At 45.4% G+C, this 27,575-nt stretch overlaps 1 protein-coding gene across 5 annotated transcripts in view; it reads right to left on the minus strand.

The window, feature by feature from the left end:
- The window catches only part of ACACA (acetyl-CoA carboxylase alpha), a 938,215-nt gene that overhangs the window by 488,155 nt on the left and 422,485 nt on the right, over positions 1 to 27,575 (minus strand). For all 5 annotated transcript variants that reach the window (XM_085649480.1, XM_085649478.1, XM_085649479.1 and 2 more), the window contains 4 exons: positions 25,210 to 25,353; positions 11,648 to 11,750; positions 9,911 to 10,018; positions 2,103 to 2,159 (listed from right to left, as the gene is read on the minus strand). In XM_085649480.1, the coding sequence (XP_085505606.1) occupies positions 2,103 to 2,159; positions 9,911 to 10,018; positions 11,648 to 11,750; positions 25,210 to 25,353 (412 nt within the window). The remainder of the gene's footprint in view (positions 1 to 2,102; positions 2,160 to 9,910; positions 10,019 to 11,647; positions 11,751 to 25,209; positions 25,354 to 27,575) is intronic.

A 27,575-nucleotide genomic window follows, 5' to 3' on the forward strand; every position in this document is an offset into this window, starting at 1 on the left:
AAGTTGAACCGGTTCTCCAGGGGAGTGTGAAGTTGAACCGGTTCTCCTGGGGAGTGCGAAGTTGAACAGGTTCTCCTGGGGAGTGCGAAGTTGAACCGGTTCTCCTTGGGAGTGCGAAGTTGAACCGGTTCTCCTTGGGAGTGCGAAGTTGAACCGGTTCTCCTGGGGAGTGCGAATTTGAACCGGTTCTCCTGGGGAGCGTGAAGTTGAACCGGTTCTCCAGGGGAGTGTGAAGTTGAACCGGTTCTCCTGGGGAGTGCGAAGTTGAACAGGTTCTCCTGGGGAGTGCGAAGTTGAACCGGTTCTCCTTGGGAGTGCGAAGTTGAACCGGTTCTCCTTGGGAGTGCGAAGTTGAACCGGTTCTCCTTGGGAGTTCGAGGTTGAACCGGTTCTCCTAGGGAGTGTGAAGTTGAACCGGTTCTCCTTGGGAGTGTGAAGTTGAACCGGTTCTCCTGGGGAGTGTGAATTTGAACCGGTTCTCCTGGGGAGCGTGAAGTTGAACCGGTTCTCCAGGGGAGTGTGAAGTTGAACCGGTTCTCCTGGGGAGTGTGAAGTTGAACCGGTTCTCCTTGGGAGTGCGAAGTTGAACCGGTTCTCCTGGGGAGTGCGAAGTTGAACCGGTTCTCCTGGGGAGTGTGAAGTTGAACCGGTTCTCCTGGGGAGTGTGAAGCTGAACTGGTTCTCCTTGGGAGTGTGAAGTTGAACCGGTTCTCCTGGGGAGTGCGAAGTGAGATCCATCCCAAAGTATTTGGTCCTTATCAGACCCAAAGATGGAAAGAGAGCTGTACTTTTTAAATGCTCCTTTGTAGCTGCCCCCGTGAGTCTGGAAGGGAGGTGTCAGGGCTTTAACACTTCCCCAGAAACCCCATCACTTATTAGACAAAACATAACTGGATTACAATGAAAGCAGCAGTGGCAGGAAACCCCAAAGCAGGAAGAGCCAGCGCGCAGCGCAGCAGCAGTTTCCGGCCAGCGAAGCGTTGGAGCGTTAGAAGTACAGATTAAGCCTAAAGAGGATTGCGGATACAGCCCTTACCACTCATTTCCACTGGATTCGTGCGGCGCTGGGGTCTAGCAGCTGCGACTGCCCTGGGCACAGAACCCCAGGAGTCAGAGCTGCGCCATGACTCCATGGTGATGGCCTAGTGAGCGCACAGTGGTTCTCTATGAGATCACTCACTCTCCCTGCTGAAGAGGAGAGGTGATGCTAGTGACGCCAGAGGAGGGCGCTGCTAGTTAAGATGGCAGTTTAAATCAACACCACTGAATAACATTCCAAGCACGTCTGCTGCCCGAGCTGCGGTGCCGCACTGTGCCCACCCTCCTCTAAGCCCTGCAAGTACTCTTTCAGATGGAAAGTAAGCAATGGCCCACCCAAAATAGCAAGTAGACAGGACTGAATAAGTTACAGGTGGAGGACAGGTGACAAAAATGTACAGGAAGTGGCCGATGAATGCAACCAAAATATACACCCACGTAAAAAGACTCTCGAGCCGGTGGTCCCTTGAACAAGAAGAAGGGCACCCTCTGTGGGGGTCAGGAGCAGCCTGGCCGCCACAGAAGCCACCCAGGGTTAATCTGGGAGCATCAGGCCAGGCTTGGGTTCTAGAGGGACATGGCCTGGCCTACAGCATCCAGGGAAAGCTCTTTAACAGAATCTGATGTCTCTATTCAGCCGAAAACCTCCATTTCACGTATTCCCAGGTTTCTCTCCATCCCTCTGAACCCTGGGTTATATATATCAGTGAGGTGGTGTCACCAAGCTGAGCAGGCACCCCTGGGAAGAATGATGGTGCCTGGGCCAAGTTTACCATAGGGGCAGGGCTAGCGCGTAGGGGCTGTGATTGGACAACAGAAAGATCAGGTGGTTGGTAGTGTTCTCCACTGGGGAAACAGGCAGCCATGTAAAAGTTTACAAACATCGGAATATGACACAGGGGCGAAAAGGAAACCGATGGAGCTGGGAGTGAACAATAATAACAGTAACCGTATTTACACACTCTACTTCTGTGATTCCCTTTCCTCTACCCCCAAAAGAAAATGTTGACCAGGCAGAAGATAGCTTTTAAAGTAAACATCAGCAGACATGATCAAAATCATACCTTTTGAGCCACGAGGAAAGTCAAGCGCCGGATTCCGTGGTCAATGAGGACAGCTTTCTGTGGAGAAAAGGAGAAAGGCGGTCAGCCCACCAAAGACCCACCTCAGCGGGGCACTGTCTGTGAGGCCAGTATATGGGAGCGTCCAGCTTATCGACTTGTACTATGGCCTGGTGCTCCACGCACCTCGCAGGTCTTTATTCACAGGTCCTGTCTTCTAGATGTACAACATTGCAACAACATATACCGTGAGATACTTAACTCGCTATGGAAAGACCTCACACCTTCCCTCTGTCAAAAAAGTAGTATCTGTGTGTAAGAACGACATGCAAGTCCAAAGGTTATCCAGGGGCTAACATGGTACAAGTTCTATCTTGAAGATGAGGGCGATGCATGCCAGTTGGGGTTCCACACCGGCCATCTTTAGACTAAATGCAGGGAATGAGGTGGAGACGCTGCTGCACTGCAGTGGAAGCGGCTCTGCTGCTGACGAGCTTCCCCGGGTGCTGGAGGCTGTAGGGTTTAACTAGAAATCAAGATGTAAACTGTACATGTGCCCTACTCCTCAGGACACTCAGCATTGGGCCTCCAAACCCTCCTCTACTCTCCTGGGTACAGCTTGGCCTGACAGTCAACACCGAGCACAGTGGAGGCAGAGCGAAGGTTGAGACCACATGAAGAGAAACATCATTGATAATCTCCCTCACTCTCTCTCTTATACATGCACAAAAACACTCTCTCTCGCTCTCTAAAGCTCTTCAGTGTCCACCTGTCCGCTTTTTCAGACCCTCCTCCCACCACCTCCGGGGCGAACATGAGGCCTGAAAAAAATTAGCCTTCGTGTCCTGGCCTGCACATGCCTTCAATTCATAGATACAAATAATCACCTTTCCTTAGAAACATACGCGACAGAAAGAATTTTAAAATGATTGAAGCGGCAAAAATACCTAAAATTAAGGATGTATCCTCAAAAGATGATCTGAAGGTGTGGCGGTATTTATTTGATTTGCAGGTTTAATTAGAAATGACACAGAAGTTTTTGCAGTGCTTAGTAATAAAAGCGGGGTGCACACTCAAGAAAATTCAGTGTACTAGTGATGTAAGTCGTAGGGCCTCAGAACGCTCGAGGGTGCTATCATCCCAGCACTTTGAGTGAACAGCTCCAACTTATGACAACCCCAACTCTGACCTTTTACGTTATACATTTCACTTACAAAAAAAAATACATTTATGTAAAATGATGACTTTTCTTCAAGTTTAATGAGGGTTTAGAAGGTTGCTTTACAAAAAGCAATACTTACTTTATGGTTTAGAATTTGTGAATTCTTAGAGAAGAGTAGAGAGGGTTCCCTCCCGTTTAGAAACGCGTCCTTTATCAATTTTTAGTAACTATTTAGATTTCTATTAAAGATCTCTATATATAACTCTGTTTATTTAACAAGTATAAGGGTCCTATATGAGGAATAATAGAAAACAGTACAATACTGTACTTATAAAATTAAGATGGGAAGCAGCATCTTTAAGAAGGCAATCTTGATTTTAATTGATTCAATATTGGTAATGAAGCTTTATTTTAATTTCATTCATAACGTTAGCTGGCATATAACATAACTAAAAAATAGTTTTGATGAAAGAAACAATGATTTTAACATTCAATTTATTTTTTAAATGCGAGTTACAGAGGCGGAGCAAGCTGACAAAGTCATGGGGCCATATACTTAGCTTACAAGGATAGCCGTTTTAAAGACTGCAAAACCCCCTTTTGGAATTCACAATAGTTGATTTTACATGCGTGAAATATATCACTCAGTAGAAAGTTGTTCAAGTAAGGAAAATCTATTACGAGAGACAGGGAGTGTGGCTTCCTGGGCTACAATGCAAGTAGCATAGGGGAAGCAGTTTCTTTTAAAAAGTAGGCCATTGCACACATGAGAAGGCATTTCATCATGTGCAAATTGAGCACAGTGTGCACCAGCACATCTGGAAATGCCCCAGTCTAGTCTCCATTGACATTTAGCAAAGTTTTCCAGCCCACCTGAAAACACGTGACTGTCACCATTCTCCAGTTGTACACTGGGAAACCTATGTGAATTTCCAAAACGAATAAATCTACACCCATACAAGGTTGCAGAGCTATTTTATAAATAACAGAATCAGATGCATAGAGAAGATTTATGGTCAGTACAATATACAGCGTAGGGAGTCAGAGTTTTCGTAGACCAAAGCTCAGGTGGCGAAGGTGCGCCGAGTCAAAGTTGAACGAGCGATATATCCCATTGAAATTCAAGGGCAGTGCCTCCCACACTGCTTTGAGGGGTGCTGAGGGACAGGATGGGGACATTATACTGGAGCCGTGTGGTGGAGGGGGGTTTGGATTAGGATCTCCAAGTCTCCTTAGATGTAGACGAAAAGGTCTGTTCAGAGGGGGTAGACGATTAGAGGTGGTGGATTTCAACTCTAGTGTGAGGAATATTATTACAACATTCAATCACATTGCTCACTATGCATGTAATGTCTTATAGCCTTCTCAACATATACAAATCAACTCAAACTTTCAAAACAACATCAGGTTATAATGTCTCACGCCGCAGCCAGCCAGAGCGTTTCGTTCCATATATTTGGAACGTCGTCAAAGCGTATATGTAATGTCTATATTACGTTTCAACGTTGTCATCAGTATGTCAGTGGGCTACGGTAGTTGTTCAAAATCCCTTGTTTTGACTTTCCATTTAGCACTGCTAAGATACCATTCACCAAAGTTATTTGCCGCGACCATTTTTTAAATCCAAAATGGCGCTGTGGTAGCTTCTTCTTCTCACACGCACACTGCTTCGATAAGTCTTTATCGACTGTAATTCGAAGACAAATAAAGGAAACACTACATACAATAGAAACAAGTTACTTTTTGAATTGGACTCAATTGCAGCGTTTTGGAAACTCGAATTGATGTTATTTTGAAATGCTGTGATTTGCACACATTGAGAAAGTCATAAAACATTATATGTACAGGGTTTAATCCGATTTAAATGCGCAGTAATATTTTCTACAGTTGTTGCATCAAGAAGCAGAATCTCTTGATGCTGGAGTCACAAGAGTGTGCAGCCAATACAATGCAAGTACTGTAAGAGGCCACTCGACTGTGCGGCGACAGGTGCCACAGCTACTATTTGTAAGTTGGTGATTAAGTGAGGAATGTAAAGAAGAACTTGGCTGAAGTGTGTACATGTGTGCAGGGGTACACAGGGGAGTGGAGCATGTGCTCATACCCAAAAATTAAAAGCTAGTGCAAGGTAGTTGTGCAAACATGATCTCAAATTACTAACATATGATACTCAACCAATGCTGGAGAGATATTATTAGGATGGACACAAGAGCTTGTATGGGGGAGAACCAGGGGAGCAAAAAGCTTAACAATGACACTTCTACTCATAAGTAAACCAGCATTTTAAGCGAGATGGCAGAAACCTGACCCCCTAAGAAACTAAACTGGTTCCACAGATTGTGGGGAATTTGGGGCATTGAAAAGATCTCACACGTAATTGAGGGCACAGAAACGGAATTCATATCCATGTGATCACCCTCGTTAGAGTACCTATTAAAAGATAAGGACCCACACCAGGGCTCTTTGGATAACACCAAAACAATAAGAAAGGAAGAAGATTTAATCCAGAGTAGTTTTAGTTTCAAGAGCTATAGGCAATTGTAAGGCACTTCTTCATATGAAACCACCCCACTTCAAGAGAGTGAGGCTTGAGGGGAGGATGTACAATTTAATGTTGGGTTCTAGTAAAGAAGATAGGGAAGGAAGGGGAAATACACTTTTCAAGTTCTCAGTGGGCATGTTCACTATTGTCGTCTTGAGTGCTAGTTTAATAGCATAGTATTGACAACATTGGGAACTTTTTCATGAAGCTGGAAGCAAAGTTGTCCCATAACCCCCTTCGCTATAGGATGGAGACGGTTAAGGGGCTAACAGTGGTACAAGGAATCAACGCACTGATATTGGCTGGAGTCACAGGGTGCATGAGGCCACTTTCGTATCCAAGGTATTTTATTTCACTGAATTTCCTACTGCAGGAAAAAAGACTCCCAGCCTCCAACATGCTTGGGCAGCTAAAGTGAGGGCCCCGGAAGAGGCAAGAACTTCAATGAAAAGCCATTTAAAATCAGAATTCTTATGGCTCATAGAATCCAACAAGTGGCAGATAATAACAGGAGAGCAACAGGAATCTGATTACATGGTAATAACGCCGGCTCCCAGCACGTCCTGCCGCTATTACCAGGCGATTAGGCTGCGGCACCTGGAGGAAGCCCACTCAGCCAGCCGCTTTCATCCTCGCCGCCAGTCATTTAGGAATCTATGAGCCTAATTTCTGTAAACATGCTGGGGCTGCAAGATTATTTCAGACAATTTAGATCATTCATGTTGATGGTTAAACATCTTATGTTTTAGCTTATTTGTAACTGCCTGGAGCTTGATCATGCAAGCAGATATTCAAAATAATATATATAAAGTCACTGAAAAAACCAAAGGTTGCAAGGACGTTATAGCTAGGAAATAGATTTTTTTTTTTTGTAAATTAGAAATTCACTGAAAAAAAATCAAAGTTTACAGGGACGTTATAGTTAGGCTCACATTTCACTCACATAAAACCATTCGAAATTCAGCAGTTTTAGTTACCTGCGCTAACTATAAATTACACCCACGCAATGCTCTGCTTATGACCTCACATATTACATCACACATGACTTTTTGTATGAGTGAATGTGAGCCTAACTAGAACATCCCTGTAACCTTTGTTTTTTCAGTGAATTTCTAAGTATTTTTTTAATGTTATTTGCTAACTATAATGTCAATATAACCTTTGTTTTTTTTAGCAAATTTCTACAGTTTTGTAATGTTATGTCCTAACTATAACATCCCTGTAACCTTTTGTTTTTTTTAGAGAATTTCTAAGGTTTTCTTAATTTTATTTCCTAACTGTAACCTGTAACCGTGGGAGAGTGAGTGTGTGAATGAGTGCATGAATGTCTCAACGGGGGTGCAGAAGTGTCTGAGTGGGTACGTCAATGTTTGAGTGGGTGTATGAGTGGATGCATGAGTATCTGAGTGGGTCTGCGAGTGGGTGTATGAGCGTCTGTGTGGGTGAGTGAGTGGGTGCATTAGTCTCAGGGTCTATACTTGGGTGTGTGTCTGTCTGTTCGGGTTTAAGACTTGATGCATGAGTTTCTGAGAGGGTAGATGAGTGGGTATGTGAGTGGGTGCATGAGTGAGCGTGTCTGTGAGTGGGTGCATGAGTGGGTGCTTGAGTGGGCCTGTGAGTGGCTATGCGAATGTCAGAGTGGGTCTGTGAGTGGATGCATGAGTCTCTGAATGCGTCTGTAAGTGGGTGCATAAGTGTCTGAGTGGGTCTCTGAGTGGGTATGTCAGTTCCTGAGCGGGTCTGCGAGTGAGTCTGTTAGTGCGTGTATGACTGGCTGCGTGGGTCTGTAAAAGGGTGCATGAGCTTCTGAAAGGTAAGTGAGTGAGTCTCTAATGGTCTGTGAGTGGGTGCATGAGCTGGTGATTAAGTGGGTGCATGAGTGTCTGAATGGGTGTGTGAGTGGATGCATGAGTCTCTGATTGAATCTGTGAGTGGGTGTGTGAGTGTCTGAGTGGATCTGTGACTGGGTGTTTGAGTGTCTGAGTGGGTCTGTGAGTGGGTGTGAGAGTGTTTCTATATGGGTATGACAATGGATATGACTGTGTCTCTATGAGAGTAAGAGTGGGTGTGAAAGTAGTTATATATATATATTTTTTGGGACACATAGTGTCCCTATATGCGGACAATATTCTGGTCTACCTTAGAGATATGTGCTCCCTTCCTTCTACACTAACCCACACACTCACAACATTTGCCACCCTATCTGGGTTGCAGGTCAACTGAAGCAAATCCTGCCTATATCCTTCTAGTCATGGACACACAGATCCGGCACTCTGCTTCAATGAAGCGCGCCTTACCTGGCAACCTGACAGGTTCCACTATCTAAGAATCCGTATTTATCATCAGCAGAAAGACCTGCTAGAGGGTAATCCAGGGAGAGCGATTACTGCGCTGCGTTCAGAAATGACCTTCTGGCGCACACTTCCATTGTCAGTTGCAGGCCGGATTGCCCTATTGAAGATGGTTGGTCGCTATCAACAACTTTTCACTAACTTTTCTTTCCTGATGCTAACACAGCTACCCTTGCCTAACGGAAAGACAAGCAAAGACATAGGAAAGATTTTGTTGCAGTGGGTGCTCAAACAAGTGTCCTATTTCCTGCTACATTCGGTGTAGCTATTGGTGAGAAAGTGGCCTTATTTGCCCAAGAAGTAGCAGCCTCAAAGTAGTTTAACTTTCTTAAAGTATAGATCACTCTATAACCTTCTAAATCTTTCTGGTTATAATACTAGTTCCATGAGGGCTAAGTGTTGAAGGTTTCCAGCCATTCATTTCCAGCAAATTAGAAGATTATTTTTTGTTTATTAATGTTTTAGAGTTTTGTGAGTCCACCTTCTCCCACTTTCCCCTGTGATGATGGTAATACTGTATGCCATTTAAGATTTGTGATATAATACAACAACAGGAAGTTAGTTGAATGGAAAGTGGACTCAGGCATTGGATGTGGATGGAAGCTCCTAATTCTTTTTTGGTAATGTAATTGTCTGTGCAATGTTACAATCTCAACACAGATGTTGTTATCAAAAAAAGAAACACTGGAGTCTATCTTCAGCTGTGCTGGTAAAAGTAAATATGCAAGTAAGCTGAATCCTTAATTTTTCTGCTCAGGCTCCACGCTGAGGAGGTTGTTTAGCAGCTCCACAAAAGAATACTGATCCTCAATCATAAGGAGTGGCTTCACTTAACTGAAGCATTTTCTCATCTCACGGACACTGATCATAACAACTCTCTTCCCTTACCATGCTCTTTGAATTTATTATTGACTCCATCCACCCTTTAAGAAACCGATTCAACAGTCCAATTACCCTCCGATTCTTAAATATAAGCACAAAGATTGGCTTTCACCTCTCCCTTGGGAAGTGTTGTTATGTTAACTCGAGCGATAAGAAAAAACATCTGAATAAAGTCCTGGAACGGAGATCAGGTTCTAGAACTCTTTATTTTTGGTGAAGTGGAATACAGCATGTCATCTTTAATTGACACTTGCGGAAATGCCATTTACTCTTGTATCCTGTTAAAAATATTACATTGAACATAAACATGACTTGCGTTAATTTACAGTGGCCATGTCATCCTAATCTGTAATCAAACCCCGTTCACCCAAGTAACCTTTCCCACTGAAAGTGAACCTATGCCTCCTACTGATTACAGGTCCCATGCACTACTTGATTACAAGAGCCCCCTGGCCTCATGCAAGCAGGATACAGAAAGGCATTTTCTAGCATGGTGCAGATACTCTGGGACACATGTGGGGTTTGTGGAGGACGTGCTAAATCTCCACTGCAGGATCCATCGACAGAATCGGCCATACTATCACTTTAGTGGAGATTCTCCACCACAGGAAGATTTTGCATTTTTTCACCATTTCCATGTGTTCTGCCTACATTTTGTAATAATCCTAGTGAGTCTTTAAATAGCTCCTCTTCACCACCGTATCACAAATATTTGTGCCCCCCAACTAATTCCTTATGAGCTCCTCTGACTGCATGGGTTTGGAAGACTGCTTTGACAGCCTCTCCTATCGCAGTGTTGTATAAACCCACCCCTCATTCATTCATAAGTGGACAATACCAAGACAAGACAGTTTTAGCTCTAGGCAACACTCACCTTGCTCTGCGTGAACTCCCTGAACATTGCGGCCAAACCATCGTCGTCAATATCGCAGTCTGTCTTGATGGCCACATTTAGGATATGAATAGGCTCATCTCTAGCACTCTGCAAAGAATAGCGAAACACGTTAACCCAAGAGAGAGCAGGCCAAGGAGCCAGAGTGAACTGAACACAAAGTAAATAGAAGTAAAAAGAAAATACAGAATTCCTTGGGACAGCAGTGTTCTGGAAATCTTGAACTTTAGATTACAAGAAAAGGATGGGCATGCTCAATCCCAGAAGGTCTTGATAACTACAGATCACAACAGGAGATGCACTTGGTCTCATAAGTTATCACTGGAACAGGGTATTGTGGCAAATCACCTAGTACAGTAGGTATCCGTAGAGTAAAATTAACTACTGATGATTCTCAGCCAACGACTGGGAATAATTAAAGTATGTGAATCTATGAACGATCCAATGTTGGAGAACCATGGAATAGTCTTCCTCCCACAAGAGCAAGCACAGGGATGATCAGTGAAATCCCCCACTGCTGGAAATCTTAGTTTTTATTAACATTAATGTCACAAAGCAAGCAGTTCAGAGATTGATTAATCAAAAGAAGATGTGGCAGCAAAGGAACTTCAAGACTTCTAAGGTGACTTCTCTGGGATCTTGATACATGTATTTCTTTCTACTTATTTATTGAGTTCCTTAGGACAACAGTTTCACTATTTTTCTTGCGTTTTTAAATTCTAGACAAAATGTATGAAAAAAGTGCAGAAAAAGTGCAAAGATGACAATTAAACTGATTACTAGAATTGGAGACTTCACTTGAGTGCTGTGACACAAACTACTGGGGAGAGGAGACTGAAAGATAGTATGATAAGAAATATGAGAAAGAAAATGCATGCACATGTCATTCACCCAACTGCTAAATTTTGGTGCTGCACCAGCGTATGACTATTCTTCTTTTAGTCAGTACAGCGCCAGACATTTCTTATACAAATTACTTTTCTATCTCTATGCAAACTGCATGTTGAGCTTTCTTACAGGATTCTTACAGGGTCTGGCAGCAAAAGTCTCAAAGCAGTGCAAACCAGAATTACACACACCAGCTGTGTATAATTTTCTAGCTCAGTGTTGTGCTGTTTAGGCTTGGACAGACTTCTCTCTGCTACAAGTTATCTGAATGCTCTGATTGTACAACCAGTGGTACTACTCATGACACCCAGAAAAATGCCTTGGCCACAGAATGTTGACATTAAAGTTTCAACAACTCCATGCAGCCCCTCGCTCATATGTGGATCAGCCAGGGCATTTTTGTCTGGGTGTACTGAGTAATACCCAAGGTGGTACAATCAGAGCATTATATAACAGGACGAGGCTATGTTCTACCTTTAACAAAGTCTGCTACAAAATGAGAAAGTAAAAAAAAGTTTATTTAATGCCTTATGCTGGCAACAGCACCGTCCTGCAGTTGATCCCAAATAATGTATGGGAAAATACTTCTAAGCGTATGTGACAAGGCCTTCATAACTGCAATAAATAATAAATTGCACACCATGGCACTGCAGCTCATAAGGCAGAGTGATGGGGATGACCTCAGCCCACATTTAGCCCATTGACTGGTGAAGATACGGCCGCGCCTGCGGAGTTCAATATGGTCTGTCTGAGATAAAGACAGAAACTACCCATCATCCAAAACATAACTCAAAAACCGTGCTATTCTAGCAGTGACATGAAAGGCTGTACCTTGGTATCATCTTCATCATAGAGGGAGGTGTGACCGGCTTCAGAGAAGGTAGGGCTTTGAGGAGGGGAGTCAGAGAAGCAACTCATAACGTCATCAAATATTCTGAAACACAACAAGTTCAATAATGTGATCCATTGAAAAATCATTGGTTAATAATTCAGTTGTGAACTAGATGAGAGGGGTCATATATCTGGCAAGATCACCAACTTTCCTTGAAGAATGAGGTGTATCAATAAGGACTTTTTCCTTGCCCACACTCCCCCAAAACCTAGCTGTGACTTTTACTCAAGAGCCTCTGTATGAGGTACAAAAGAGAAGGAATTGGGGGAAAAGATCACACAAGTAAATGGATAGGAGTAGGTTTCTTCTTTCCTAGACACAAACCACACATTCAATGTGGTCCACTTAAAGCCATGAAAGAGTAAAACACAATCATGTCTAGGAAGGTGAGCGGAAGCGCAAACAGTGTCATAAGGATTGGCAGCTTGTCAGTATGCATTCATAATCTTATTTGTCATATTTGCCTATTCAAGTTGAGCAGAATGATCTATGGCTGGTAGCTGCTCTTAAGGAACAGTGTGATTATTCTAGTAGTAAAACACTACTGGATACCAAAACAATATCCTGAGCTCAAACATCAATTTATAAATGAGAAGAAACTGTTGATGTTTGTGGAAAACTCAATCATCAACCATGGGTGCCATATCAACATCATCCATGACCAGGCATATTTTCTTTTTTCTCGTGTAGAGAGTTAGGAAACATAATTTACAACAATGTTTTAACAACACAGTCCATTTACCACGTAGATTTTACAACGCAAGACTTTACCACGCATGCCTTTACCATGCATTTGAAGTATAGTTCAGGTAAGTATATGTGTTCTGTGTTTTCTTGAGTTCAAAATGTTAATGTTGTCCCTGACATATTTACCCAACTATAACGCCACTTTAACCTTTGGCTTTCTCAGTGAATTTCCAAGTTAAAAAACACAGATCTTCTTATTACACTAAACTATAACTTTACTTTACCCTTTGCTTTTTTCAAAGCATTTCTATGTTTTCTTTAACATAAAGTAATATTTTATTATAATATGTAAAGCCAACCCCCCACCACACATGGCTGTTGGGGTTGCCCCCTCTACAGGCAGCCAACCCCATGCTGGCAGGAGACCAAGTCTCCGAATCTTGTAATAGCTGGCAGCAATATTTTTCTCATGTGGCTGGCAGCCAATCAGAGTGCTCACTCCCGCAGGAGTCTGACTCCAGTGGCTTAAGGGAAAAGAAGCTCCCTGGGCCAATCAGAACACTTTATTTTTGAATTGGTGCTCCTGCGAGACTCTCGTGGACCCAATCCTCCAGATATACAAGTATTTTTGAACCTTTATTTTTCAAAAACTACTGAAATGATTTATTTTAAATCACAAAAAGCACAATCTGCAGACCAAGATCTATCTTCCTGCCAAATTTGGTGTAATTTGGTTCAAGAGTTTTGCGCATATGCGTTGTAAAGGCATGTGTAGTGAAAAATGTGTGGAAAAGGCATGCGTGGTAAAAGCATGCGTTGTAATGTCATACAACCGTAGCGAGTCACTAACGTTAAGGAAGTAAGTAGGTGGGGCGCCAAGGTAGAAATAAACAAGCATTGGCAAAGCTAATAGCTATCCCCATGTGAAAGCTATTAGACATGTTGTACAGCAGAGTGGCTGTACGGCATGACTAAAAGTGAAGTATGTAAAAAAAGAAAAACCGCTATGATGGGACGGTTAAAAAAAAAAACTATGATGCAGCCAGTGCTTGCCACATCTTAGCAATTTTTTTGTTTTGGCGGGGGAGGGTGGGGGAGGTAGCGGTGGGAGCAACACAGACAACAGCAAGGTGTGGGTGGGAAAATTGAAGCAACACAGACAGCAGGAGTTTCAGAGGGGAAGAAATACCAGGAGCACGGGTTCGGCGGGTAAGAAGCAAAAGGAGCACTGGGGTATGGGAGGGGAAGAAACAACAGGAGCAGAGGGGGATGGGAACGGAAAAGAAGCAACAAGAACAAGGGGGTGGGAGGGGATGAAGCAACCAGAACAGGTGTGGGGGTGGGAGGCCATGAAGCAACCAAACCGGGGGAGGTGGGGTGGTGGTAAGGAAGAAGCAACGAGAACGGGGGGTCAGATGGGACAAAGCAACAGGAGGTGGGAGGGGAATAAAGCAATGGGAACGGGAGGGTGAGAGGTAAACAAAGCAACGGGGGTGGGAGGGGACGAAGCAACGGGGGTGGGAGGGGACGAAGCAACGAGAACAGGGGTGCGAGGGGACGAAGCAATGAGGGTGGGAGGAGACGAAGCAACGGGAATGGGGTTGGAGGGGACGAAGCAACAGGAACGGGGGTGGGAGGGGACAAAACAATGGGAAAGGGGGTTGGGAGGGGATGAAGCAACAGGAATGGTGGTGGGAGGGGACGAAGCAAGGGGAACGGGGGTGGGAAAGGATGAAGCAACGTGGGTGGGAGGGGACGAAGCAACAGGGGTGGGAGGGGACGAAGCAACAGGGGTGGGAGGGGACGAAGCAACAGGGGTGGGAGGAGATTAAGCAACAGCGGTGGCAGGGGACGAAGCAACGGGAGTGGGAGGGGACGAAGAACGGGGGTGGGAGGAGACAAAGCAACAGGGTGGGAGGGGCAAAGCAACAGGGTGGGAGGGGCAAAGCAGCAGGGTGGGGCCAAAGCAACGAGGTGAGGACAAAGCAACATGGTGGGGGCAAAGCAACGGGGAGGGAGGAGACAAAGCAACAGGAACGGGGGTGGGAGGGGACGAAGCAATGGGAAAGGGGGTTGGGAGGGGATGAAGCAACAGGAATGGTGGTGGGAGGGGACGAAGCAAGGGGAACGGGGGTGGGAAGGGATGAAGCAACGTGGGTGGGAGGGGATGAAGCAACAGGGGTGGGAGGGGACGAAGCAACAGGGGTGGGAGGGGACGAAGCAACAGGGGTGGGAGGGGACGAAGCAACGTGGGTGGGAGGGGACGAAGAACGGAGGTGGGAGGAGACAAAGCAACAGGGTGGGAGGGGCAAAGCAACAGGGTGGGAGGGGCAAAGCAGCAGGGTGGGGCCAAAGCAACGAGGTGAGGACAAAGCAACATGGTGGGGGCAAAGCAACGGGGAGGGAGGAGACAAAGCAACAGGAACGGGGGTGGGAGGGGACGAAGCAATGGGAAAGGGGGTTGGGAGGGGATGAAGCAACAGGAATGGTGGTGGGAGGGGACGAAGCAAGGGGAACGGGGGTGGGAAGGGATGAAGCAACGTGGGTGGGAGGGGATGAAGCAACAGGGGTGGGAGGGGACGAAGCAACAGGGGTGGGAGGGGACGAAGCAACGTGGGTGGGAGGGGACGAAGCAACGTGGGTGGGAGGGGACGAAGCAACGGGGGTGGGAGGGGACGAAGCAACGGGGGTGGGAGGGGACGAAGCAACGGGGGTGGGAGGGGACGAAGCAACGGGGGTGGGAGGGGACGAAGCAACGGGGGTTGGAGGGGACGAAGCAACAGGGTGGGAGGGGCAAAGCAACAGGGTGGGAGGGGCAAAGCAGCAGGGTGGGGCCAAAGCAACGAGGTGAGGACAAAGCAACATGGTGGGGGCAAAGCAACGGGGAGGGAGGAGACAAAGCAACAGGAACGGGGGTGGGAGGGGACGAAGCAATGGGAAAGGGGGTTGGGAGGGGATGAAGCAACAGGAATGGTGGTGGGAGGGGACGAAGCAAGGGGAACGGGGGTGGGAAGGGATGAAGCAACGTGGGTGGGAGGGGATGAAGCAACAGGGGTGGGAGGGGACGAAGCAACAGGGGTGGGAGGGGACGAAGCAACAGGGGTGGGAGGGGACGAAGCAACAGGGGTGGGAGGGGACGAAGCAACGGGGGTGGGAGGGGACGAAGCAACGGGGGTGGGAGGGGACGAAGCAACGGGGGTGGGAGGGGACGAAGCAACGGGGGTGGGAGGGGACGAAGCAACGGGGGTGGGAGGGGACGAAGCAACGGGGGTGGGAGGGGACGAAGCAACGGGGGTGGGAGGAGACAAAGCAACAGGGTGGGAGGGGCAAAGCAACAGGTTGGGAGGGGCAAAGCAACAGGGTGGGGCCAAAGCAACGAGGTGAGGGCAAAGCAACGGGGTGGGGGCAAAGCAACGGGGTGGGGGCAAAGCAACGGGGTGGGAGGGGCAAAGCAACAGGAATGGGGTGGGAAGGGGCAAAGCAAGGGGTGGGAGAGGGCAAAGCAACTGGAATGGGGTGGGAGGGGGCAAAGCAATAGGAACGAGGGTGGGAGGGGGCAAAACAATGGGACCGGGGGTTAGAGGGGGAAAAACAACGGGACTAGGGGTTAGAGGGGGCAAAACAATGAGAATGGGGTTAGTGGGGGCAAAACAACGGGAACGGGCTTAGAGGGGGCAAAACAACAGGAGCGGTGGTGTGAGGGGAAGAAGGGGCAGGGAGCGTGGGAGGGGAAGAAGCAACAGGAGCAGGGGTGGGAGGGAAAGAAGCAACAGGCACAGGGGTGGAAGGGGAAGAAGCAACAGAAGCGGGGGGCAGGAGATGAGGAAGCAAGAGGAGCGAGGGTGGGGGCAATGAAGAAAGAGGAGCGGGGGTGGGAGTGGAAGAAGCAAGAGGAGAGGGGTGAGAGTGGAAGAAGCAAGAGGAGGAGGGGGGTGAGAAGGGAAGAAGTAAGGGGAGCTAGAGGGTGGGGGGGAAGAACCAAAAGGAGCAGGAGATTGGGATGAGAATAAGGAAGATGAGCAGGGTGAGTGAGGGGAAGAAGCAAGAGGAGCAGGGGGTGGGAGGGGAAAAAGCAAGAGGAGCAGGGAGTGGGAGGGGAAGAAATAAAAGGAGCAGAGGTGTGAGGGGAAGAAGCAAGAGGAGCAGGGGTGGGAGGGGAAGACGCAAGAAGAGCAGGGGTGGTGGGAGGGGAAGAAGCAACAGGAGCAGGGGGTGGGATGGGGAAGAAGCAACAGGAGAAGGGGGAGAGGGGGAATAGGCAAGAGGTGCAGGGGAGAGGGGGGATGAAGCAACAGTAGAAGGAGGATTGGGAGGAGGAGGAAGCAACTGGAGCAGTGGGTAGTGGGGGAAGAAGCAGCCGGGGGAGGGGAAAGAAGCAACAGGGAAGTAGGAGGGAGAAGAAGCAGCCAGAACAGTTGGGTTAAGAGGGGGAACAAGCAATGGTTGCAGGGGGAGTGGGAGGGGAAGAAGCAATAGGAGCAGGGGCTGGGAGGGGAAGAAGGAATAAGAGAAGGTGGCAGAAGGGGAAGAGGCAACAGGAGCACAGGGTGGGAGCGGAATAAAGAACATGACTAACGAAATAGATAGATAGATATTGAACTTTATTCGATATGTATAAAAACAATATCAGAAAAGTACATACATGTAAAAATCCAATAAAAACAATTAAAATTACATTCAATTTGTAACATAATTAAAATCACAGAAAACAAGAGAATAGATACAATCAAAGCATCAAGATATAAGACCACTTAGGTCTGCATTGATGTCCTAAGCCTCATCGTCATTTTCAGATAGGATGAGATGGCTGCCAGGGCTAAAGGTGTTTCCAGGGTTTTTAATTTTTGGTAAGCCAATTTACATGAGCGTAATCCCCATGATTTAAGCAGCGGTTTTAAAAAAATGGTCCTTGGCAATTGATAAAATCTACAAAATCGAATGCAATGAATGTTGGATTGAATCGAAAGGCCATCACAAGGGCATTTCTGTAAGTCACTGGTCCAGCAATTTGGATTAGGAAAGGTTAGAAGTCTAAAACAAGTATTGGTACGAAAGCGGGTCAGGAGCATACGGGTAAACGGGGATGTTCTAAGAGTAAATATTGCTGTATACCACTCACAGTAATCATATTTTGATAATCAGCAATTGTACTCTTCTGTTTTTCTAGGGACCATCGTTTACAGCACAAGTGATTTAAGACAAGTCGCTTTAGCTCGACTTTTGCTATGTTAACTAGGGTTGATGGGTCAGCAAAAAATTCAGGGTGCCCGATGTCAGTGGACAACCTTTTGACGTAATTCAACCATTTGATGTTCCTGACCTCTTTCAGTTTTAGACAGTCTGTGATAATTTCCCTATTAAATGGAGTTTCTTCGTTGGTCCAGACTTTGTGCCATAAGAGAAGGGGGGAAGAATTAATCGTATCCGCTATGTAAGTGAGGCCCAGTTCAGAGTGCACCATATAAGTAGAGGTGCCTAAAGGGACAGCTAGAAGGTAACGTAGAAAAGCATTCTCAAGTCGCTGGATTTGTTCGGCGGGATCAATCCCCCAGATCCCAGATCCATAGGTACCAGTTGAAATGCACTTCGCCCGATAGATCTGAAGTAAAGGGCTTATTGGGCGACCCCCTAGTTTTTTAGAAAAGTTGGTCAGTGCACCTATGGCTTTAGACAATGCTAGACCTCTGGCTTGAGCCGCGGCTCGCCAAGTGCCTCTCTTATTGAAGGTAATGCCCAAATAAGGGAAACTATCAATGTTGATTAATTTTTTGCCGTTCAAAAAAATGGTGCATGGCTTTTTTCCAATCCCGAGGCCACAGGACATGGTGTAAGTTTTAGAGGTGTTAACATTTAAGCCTCTCTTTGACATGAAGTCAGTAAATTCGGTGACTGCCCTTTGTAGCCCCATGCGGGTCTGGGACATAATTGCCGCATCGTCTGCGTAGAGCAAAATGGGAATAGGTTTACCATTGATTGTGGGGTAATCATGGAAAGTTCTGGTCAGATGGTGGCTAACAGAGTTAATATAGAGGGTAAAGAGTAAGGGAGCTAGTATACAACCCTGTCTGACACCTCGTCTGATAAAAAACCTGTCAGAACATTCTCCATTATTACCATATCTCACGCGGGCCGATGCATCCCTATACAGCTCTTTGATGAATAATATAATAAGGGGATCTAAGCCAATCTCTGTAAGGGATTACCATAACTGCCTGTGTTCAACGCAGTCAAATGCGGAGCTGAGGTCTACAAAGGTTATAAAAAGGTTTCCTTTTTTTGCCTGAGTGTATTTGGCTATTATTAGGGTCAGGTTTAGGCCCTGTTCAATAGTACCCTTGCCTTGTCTGAAGCCATATTGCATATCAGAAATAATATCTTGAGTGCTTAACCAATCATGTATTCTGTTTAAAATAATTCGCCCGGCTACCTTCATAAGGGAGTCTAAAAGTGAGATTGGGCGATAGTTGGCGGGATTATCTCTCGCGCCTTTTTTAAAAATCGGGACGACAATTGCCTCTGGCCAGGTGGAAATAAAGCCGGTGGTGTTCAGAGAGTTCAATACATTAGTTAGCAATGGGGCCCATAGGTCAGGCTGTGACTTAAAAACGTCTATTGGGACGCAATCTGGGCCTGGGGCTTTCCCGGAGGGGCTATCTTTTAAGGCCATCAATACTTCAGCGTGGTCAAAAAAGATATTCAGGGGGAAAGAGGTGGAAGTAGTTAGGTCAGGAGAGGAGTTGGGATCAGTTTCCCACTCAGGTAGACGATTATCCAAATCAGTAAGATTGTATAAGGTACTGAAATGATTAACCCAAGTTTCGGGGGTAATAGCGGAGTCCAAAATCGGGGGCTGAGAGGATCGAAAAAAGGGGGCATTGACTGCCCTCCAGAAGGCAGTATTATCCCTCTTCTCAGAGGCTTCCACAAGGGCTGACCATGCCAGCGACTTCAGCTGGTTTTTCCTTGCCTGACGCTTGATACGGTAGTTATGTCTGGCTTGCTGGACCTCTAAACGGTTTCTAGGGTTAGACTTCAGAGCTAGTTTCAAAAGTTGCAGGGCTTTGGAACAGTCCCTATCGAACCAGCCGTGGGTAAGTGGGGCTGATTTCTTTGGGGCTCGAGCAAGGAGAGTTTTAATTTCTGATAGAATTGCAGAGACGGAGTTTGTTATTGTCTGTGGATTTTCTGTAGGTGACAAACAAATTTGGATATGGTCGTAAACATTGGTAACCAGGGTTTTAAGAAAAATAGGGGGGACCACTTTGTCCCATTTAAGAAAAAGGCCCATAGTGGTTCCCGGCTGCAGGGGAGGAGAATAAGAGGGATTCTGCCTGACCATGTCATTAGTATACGAGGTTAACTTTAGAGTTACCTCGATAGGATAGTGATCGCTAATAACAGTGTCAAGGGTCTCCCAGGTAAGTATCGACCCTGAGTACCTAGAAGATATAAGTGAGTAATCAATCGTGGTGTGACAGCCTCTCCCATTGTAAGTGGGTTTAAAGCACTTGGGTGGAAGGCATAGGTCATTGACAAAGGATAAATTAAAATGGGATATTAATCCATTTAAGAGATCTCCCAATTTAGTATGGCAAAAATGATTGGGAGAATCGTCCATATCAGTTGTCAGGCCACAAGTGCCTTTAAGACTCTGGGGACATAAAGGGCAATTAAAGTCGCCTACCAAGATGATTAGGGTGTCAGAGTTATTTTGGGACTCTTTTTTTATTAGGTCGGATTTTAATCCATTGAGCACCAAGTCAAAATGTGAGTTTGGGATATTATTATAGAAGTTGACCAGGACAACGTTTTTAAAGGAGCCACCAGTCAAACTGATTAACTGATAATATGAAGACCCTGTGATATAAGTTGGTTTTAATCGGGATTCTACCGAAATATAAGTCGTAAGTCCTCCCTTGTTTCTGCCATGGAGGCTGGGAGAAGCTGGGGTATGAAAAGTCTGGTACCCTAGAAGATGAAGCTCTGTGGTGGTCCAGGTTTCCTGCAGGCAGAGGGTACTGTATCGTGAAACGATTTGAATCCATGCGGCATTAGACAATTTGTCGAGGAGACCTGCCACGTTCCAGGACAAAAGGCTATCGCCCAGGAGGGACTCATCCGTACCAATAATGCCAGTCGTAGAGTCTGTTACAGCCTCAGCAGTTTCGAAAAGATGCGAGGAGATTTTAGGGGGAGGAATATCTCTGTGGGCCGAGTGGGTGAAAAGAAGATTGGTAATCGGACCAACAGACAAAGGCGTTGGCTCCGAAGATGAAAAATGAGGAGCAATATCAGAAGTTGGCGTCCACCCCATGTTGTTAATGGGCAAGGTGTTATTCTTGGGGTTAGGGTTGTGTAGTACTGGAATGAACGGCGAAATACTCATGATAGGGGGATTCTCAACCATGAATCCAGGATTAGGAAGTCAATCCTGTTCGTCGAGGCCTGAGAGAGTGGCATATCTGTTTGAAGTTGGAATGGTGAAATGGGATGTCTCAATAATAGCCCTCGATGATGGGTATGAAAGTGTGGAATTTGTCAAGAGAGAGCGGGGTAAAAATAACTTAAATCGACCGTTGAGATTCCTGAACCCCTACCCGGGGTATACCAGTCCGCTATGTGGGATAGCACCCTACGGTCTCGAAAGTTAATTATAATGACATCACCCTGTTTGTCCTTAGGTCTAGGGCCCAACCATTTCAATCTCCTGACATGTAGTATTTCGCCATTAATTTCAGGGGGGAGTTGTCTATTTTGAATCAACCAGTGTACTACTTTGTTTTTGAGTTCCTGGTATCTCTCCGTTTTACCCTGAGCGAGCGCAGGGACACCAATGAGAGTCACTACGTAAGGAGCCGCTTCGGGGGGCAAGTCAATATGGGAACTTTTATCCAGTTTGTAATCTGAGGGAGGCTGTCTATTGATGTTATTGCCCGGGGGCGCTACAGGGTTGGAGATTTGATCTTCTCTTGAATCCCCCATAGCGGTGAATTGTTTCTCTGGTATGGGCAGGGAAACTTGTATGTTCTGTGTGTGATTTGACATGTTGGACTGAGTAGTTGTTTGAGTGAGAGGAGGAGGCATAATAGCCACAGTGGGATTATTACGTAAGTGGGAATTCAGATCGTTGTTTGATGCAATGAGAGAGGCGTGAGATGCTTCCAAACATGTTAGCTGTATCGCAATGTTCTTAACTCTCTCTACTAAGGGTGAAAGTAGAGATCTTACCAGATGCTCTATATCGGTCAGTAAGTTAGAAAAAGGAGAAATGGGAGGCTGTGTCGGGGGTGTTAGAGGCCTGGTTCGTGAAGGAGTCGATATTGGTTGGGGCATGGTTTTGGGCACATCCGGATGGCAGTCTTTTCTCCTTTTTTTTGTTGGAACAGTAAGGATTTTTTTTGCTACGATCTTCGGGCAAGAACACCTATTTTTTGCGGGTTTTCTCTTAGAAGTCTTAGCGGTATAAGTGGAGGATAAGTCCACGAGGGAGGTGCCAGTTAAAGATTGGGAGTTGGAGGGAGATATGCCAGTTTCGTTTAAGATAGGCACTATATCTGTTGGATCACAAAGTTGCGCGAGGGGGCCAGGGTCGTTGGATAGTTCAGGATCAGAAATCCTGAGTGACGGTGAGGAAACCTGTTGGATGTGGCCCAAAGAGGAACGCTTCTGAAAAACAGGGTCCAATGATAGACGGTGTTCCGTGATGGCGATCTCTTTTTCTAGCACGGATGCCGCCCTAGTAATAAAATGATCTAGGGTCCCCCTAACTGAGCCCCCTACCAGGGAGAGCCTTGGTTTTGTAGATTGTGTGGCCATATTAATTTACTTTTTTAAATTAAAGCACAGATAAAAAAGAGAGCCAATGCTAACATGCAGTGAAGGGGATAGGACACATAAACCAGAAGACAGTCAACGGCTGTAAAGAACAGCCCCCTTGTACCCAAAGGGGAAACAGAACAGATGTCAGTCACCTGGCTCTGGAGCAAGTTATAGCGTTTGAATAGGCAACGGAAGGGGGTGGCCCAGCCCAGCCTCGGTCGGCCTTAGACGGCCCGCCCTTTGCCCGGGCTTAGCCCGGCGTGTCCCGCTGCGCGTCCCGCGAAGCGGGATGCGCGAGGTCTTTTTAAAGTCCGCCGCCGGTGGAAAAGGAGGGGCTGCTGGTGATGACACTGCCCCCAGGTGCCTCTGGTCGTAGTAGTTCTGCAATCACCCAGTCGGCAAAACCTTACACCATGCGATGTGCGTCCCGCGAAGCGGGATGCGCAAGGTCTTTTTAAAGTCCGCCGCCGCTGGAAAAGGAGGGTCTGCTGGTGATGACACTGCCCCCAGGTGCCTCTGGTCGTAGTAGTTCTGCAATCACCCAGTCGGCAAAACCTTACACCATGCGATGCGCGTCCCCATGACTAACGAATGGGGGAAGGAAGGGAATAAGCAAATAAAGAAAACAGTACATGATTCAGAATGCAAGCGTTGGATGGACAGCAGGACACTAATCATGCTAAATCATTCAGGAGTTGGTCCACACTCTACATAAAAGAAGAGGAAGTGAAGACAAAGATAATGGGTGGGGGCTGGGAGTGGAAGAAGAAAATAAGGAAAATAGTACCTGAATCACAGCACGAGTGGTGGATGGATAGCAGAAAGACACTAATCAAGCTAAATCGGTAGTTGGTCAGTGCTCCATATGAAAGAAGAGAAAGTGAAGCAATGGGCGGGCTTATGAAGGAAACCCTGAGAAAATTAAAAACGGACAACTACATCTCAAATTGATAAATCAAGGGCAGAGGTTGTCAAACGGATTTAAGCCAAAAGGGTAGATACCAGACGTCACTTTAATTTCCAGTCAGAAAAAGATCAGCCTCAGTCTGATTAAGCTTCAACTAGCTGAAATTCATCCATTGTTGAGCCAGTATTAAGGATTTGTTCACAGTCTAGGAGTTAAGACTTCCCACCACAATAAAGTCCAACAATCCCTGCTTATTGATCACATACATAAACATGGTAATATGGATCTCATGCAACAGATGAGATAGTGAAGCAACTTAGATGTTGCCCAGAATAGGGGCGGGGGGAGATAAGCAGAGCGTAACTCCACACTTAACATTTCTGGTAGCTGGTGTAAAAAAAGATCTCTATGCTACCAGGATTTCACCTGAAGGAAACAAATATACCTTAGCTTCAATATGCAATTCTTATCATTAATATGCACTTCACTAATGCAGATCTCCTAGGTGTGGTGATCAATGGGGTTGTATGCTGCAGACAAAGTTAGGGCACAGACATCGCTGTCTTCCAAGTTCATCACAGCTTCAACACCTTGCCCCAGGCGAAAGCCACCTATTGAATGGAAGAGAGCTCTGGAAGAGACTGACTCCTGGAGGTGTCTTGTGTCAAGTTTTCCATCAATTTCACGGAATAGGGAAGCAAAGAAATAGGCCTAAATTCAGTCAGTCCACTGCCTTTATTTTTATTTTTTACTATCGGACAGACTGATGGATCCCTGCCAGTAACCAAATAATAATTTACTACAGCAGTTGGCAGGGGACTGATTAAATCTTGCATTTGCACTAGGCTTATTGATTTGCTCAACCTTCTTCAATTCACTCACATATAGACAGGAAAATGATACAACAAATTTGCTTGAATAACAGCTTGATTATTATTACAATCAGATCGCAGATGAGGAGGCGGCCTCTGTCGTGATACCAGTTAGTATAGAATGCCCTCTCTGAAACTTAAGAAGCTAATGATTCAACCAGGTCTTGAGATGTTTCAAATTTGGAGGCAATAGGCAATGGCAGCGGATGGGCCAGATTCTCTCTTGTCGTATGTAGCTCATGTGGAGAGTTTGCGGCATCACCAAGTTTTTGAGAACAAATGTTATTCTTTGCCCGTCTCAGCATATGAACATATTTCCTTAGCTGTTGTTTAAATTGCAAATTAGCACACTTCTTGTAATGTTGCCTCCATTTCCATTATACAGATGTTTCCGGGGGTCACTTCGATACAGTTCAAAAGACAAATGGCTTTCTATCGTTCAGCTACTGATGAACTGATCAACACATTAGTCAGCATTAAAGATTCCCTCTGATATTGTTTTGGGTGTTATTGACACCATCTTGAAAATCCAAAAAAATGGATTTAGCAGTCAAAGATAAAACAAAATGCAAGAGCACAGTACAAAAAACAATCACATAAAGAGGTGAGATGCTAATTTCATATTCTCAGATGTAGTAGAAAGCATGTGTGGTTGCACACTACCTGATCATCCCTAGCTCTTGTGACATTTGGTTTATTTATTTATATTTAGGAAAAATGCACCTAGTTCGACATAGAACTCAAGGGTTCTTAATTTTAGATACCAAAAAAAAACACAACAGTTCCATTATTGACTACCAAGGAACAGGAAATGTTGGTAGATACAGCCTTTAATACTGCAGATCAAAAGAAAACAAAGTAAGACTCTGAAGGTATAGAAAGGCACCATCCCACCCATCAGTAGTCCTATACCTTTTGAATTCTTTGCAAGCGTAGAAGGTGACTGTGCAACTTAATCTATGAAACTGTAGACAACAAAGTCTTCAATGCTCCAGAATATCCCACTTTGCTATTTAACTGTAGATGACTTTCAAGACACAGATGGAAACTTACCAACCTCTCCTATGGGATGTACCTGACAACTTTTGTGCAGAAGGAATGTCCAACTCATCTTCTGGGATGAACATGGCAAATCCGTTAATGGTGCTGAACCAATACACCTATATTTATTTGACGTTGCAGCTGGAGACTGTCCAACCGATCCTAATGAACATACCTGACAAAGTCTTCAAAGGTGCGGAAGGAGACCATCCCACCCATTCTTTGGCATGGCGGAGTGAAGGAGCTGTCAAGGAGGACATCACTGACACTGGCTACGTGAAACATGCCATAATGGTTCAGGTTGGAGGAAAATGACATCCTAAATAGCAAAACAAGAATGCCGTCAGAAGCAAGAAAACAGAAACTCAACAGACTACAAATACATTGGTAAAGTTAAAACCGAAGGATCCCAAACAGACTTCACTACTTCCAAACCTTGAGAAACCTGAAATATCTCCAAATGAGCGAAATTGGCAATCCTTTCCCTGGGACAACCATTATTGCACATAATCCCCCGATGCTACTGTGCATGCATTAATAGAAAATAGTGCTTAATCTTGCAGATTATCTACAAAGTACCATGTACACAGCATAAACTCATGGGACTAGCTTCACATAGCAAGAAACTCAGGAGTAAGTCACACCTGGTTCAGAGGTTAGACACTACTCAGAGAAAAGGTTTTGTTAATGGAGCCCATGGTGCACACTGTAATTGAAAGGTATGTGTAAACACAGAAACGGAATGGCCTGAACAGAAAGAATTCACATTTCTCCTAATTGTTTTTGCAAAGGCAAGACCTAGAATACTACTTGATATAGAAGAGGGGGTGCACAGCTACACTAAAAGTTTAACCAGAAATAATAGTAATAAACTGCATGCAATGATCTTCAAGTCATTTTTTTGAAGGGAGACGAATTGGAGGCATTATTGGTGGGCCCTAGGGAAAGACTTGGAGATTAGCTTAAGGGAAAGGGGGATCCTTTATGAACAAATATTTAAGTATATCTAACCCACATTTTATTAGGAACAAGCTGCTCCATCAGCAAATACACTTTGTGAACATCATCTTATACCTTCCCCTAAAACATGACTTAATGCATGGTTATAGATAATATATGGTACAATCGTTCACAAATACAGCTGGGGTGGTATATCAGTCGCCCAACAGGTGTTATCACAGTAAAATATAGGACTTCACTAGGAAATTATTATTCTACTCACTTAAACCTTGTATGTCATTGCAACGAAACTGCATACACCACTGCAGCTTATGATGCTGCTGTCAATCAAGAACCCAACTCATGGGGGGGGGGGGGGTGTTCAACTGCCTACCAAGATGGCTGCGTAGGGCCGTAGCTCCCAACCCACACATAAATATCCATTATTTTCTTCTTCTCTCAGTCAATTGTTTTCTTTTCTTCTTTTATAGTGCAGTCGAGTGTTGATGGACAAAGGACAATAGTGCCTTGGCCCTCGATTTCCTATTATCCCGGTTGCTAAAAGCAGACCTCTGTTCATAATGTTAAATACGTAACGTGAAATGTTAGTGCAATGGACAATCCTAAAAGAGAGAGGTTGGTGCTTGCATATCTGGAGAGGCTCACCGTTGATGTTGTGCTCCTGCACGAGACTCATTTGGATCCAACATGGCCTCCTACTTTTGCCCTCAGATGGAGCCAGTTTCAACACTTTTCCTCATATAGTTCCTATGTCGGAGGGTGGTTGTTCTTATACGGAAGTCCATTGCCTTTTCTTTTCATGGGGTGTATGTCGATCCTAAAGGAGGGGAGTTAATGGTGATCTATATGCTTCCAAAGTTGAGTCCTCTCAGTTCTTTGAAGATTTAGTCGTGGTGCTGGAGCAACACAGGTGACATAACACAATTTGTGGCAAAGAATTTAATATAGCCCTAGTTGCCACATTAGATATAACTCGTCCTGTCACCCCCGCACCATCCAAAAGTGGTCCACAACCTCCTTGGTAAGCTGGAGGAGCATCGCCTTATTGATGCGTTGAGGCTCAAAATAGCTCGAAGATACCCTAGGTCCATGAAAGCTTCTCCTGTTTAGATCATTGGTTTACAAGTGCAGAGTTGATGCAGTGGGTTATTGATATCAAATACCTGCCGAGTATGTTGTCAGACCATTCCCCAGTAGTTCTAGAACTTCAAGTCCCGGTGTTGTTACCTTTTTATGCCGGATGGAGAGTCCCATCATTGGCTTTACAAGATTGCATGTTTAATGGTTGGTGGTTACAAAAAGTTTTCGAAAAAAAATAAACAGGGCTCTTTGTACCTCTGTTCCACATTCGGAAAGGCCTTTAAGTTTGTTTAGGAGGGATGGTGATCTCCATACAAGTGGAGATCACCATCCCTTATCCAGAGGGACATCAGACAACAGACAGCTAAGTAGGAGGCTGAGTTAGCCACATTGGAGGAAGTACATGTAACTGACTCAAATAATATTATTTTGGGTAAAATTTATACGTTGAGTTTGGAGCACAGAAAATAGGCAAAGTGCAAGTTTAAATTCCAGGGGACG

This window comes from Triturus cristatus, chromosome 3_2, assembly GCF_964204655.1.
Source record: "Triturus cristatus chromosome 3_2, aTriCri1.1, whole genome shotgun sequence".
NCBI classification, from domain to species: domain Eukaryota; kingdom Metazoa; phylum Chordata; class Amphibia; order Caudata; family Salamandridae; genus Triturus; species Triturus cristatus.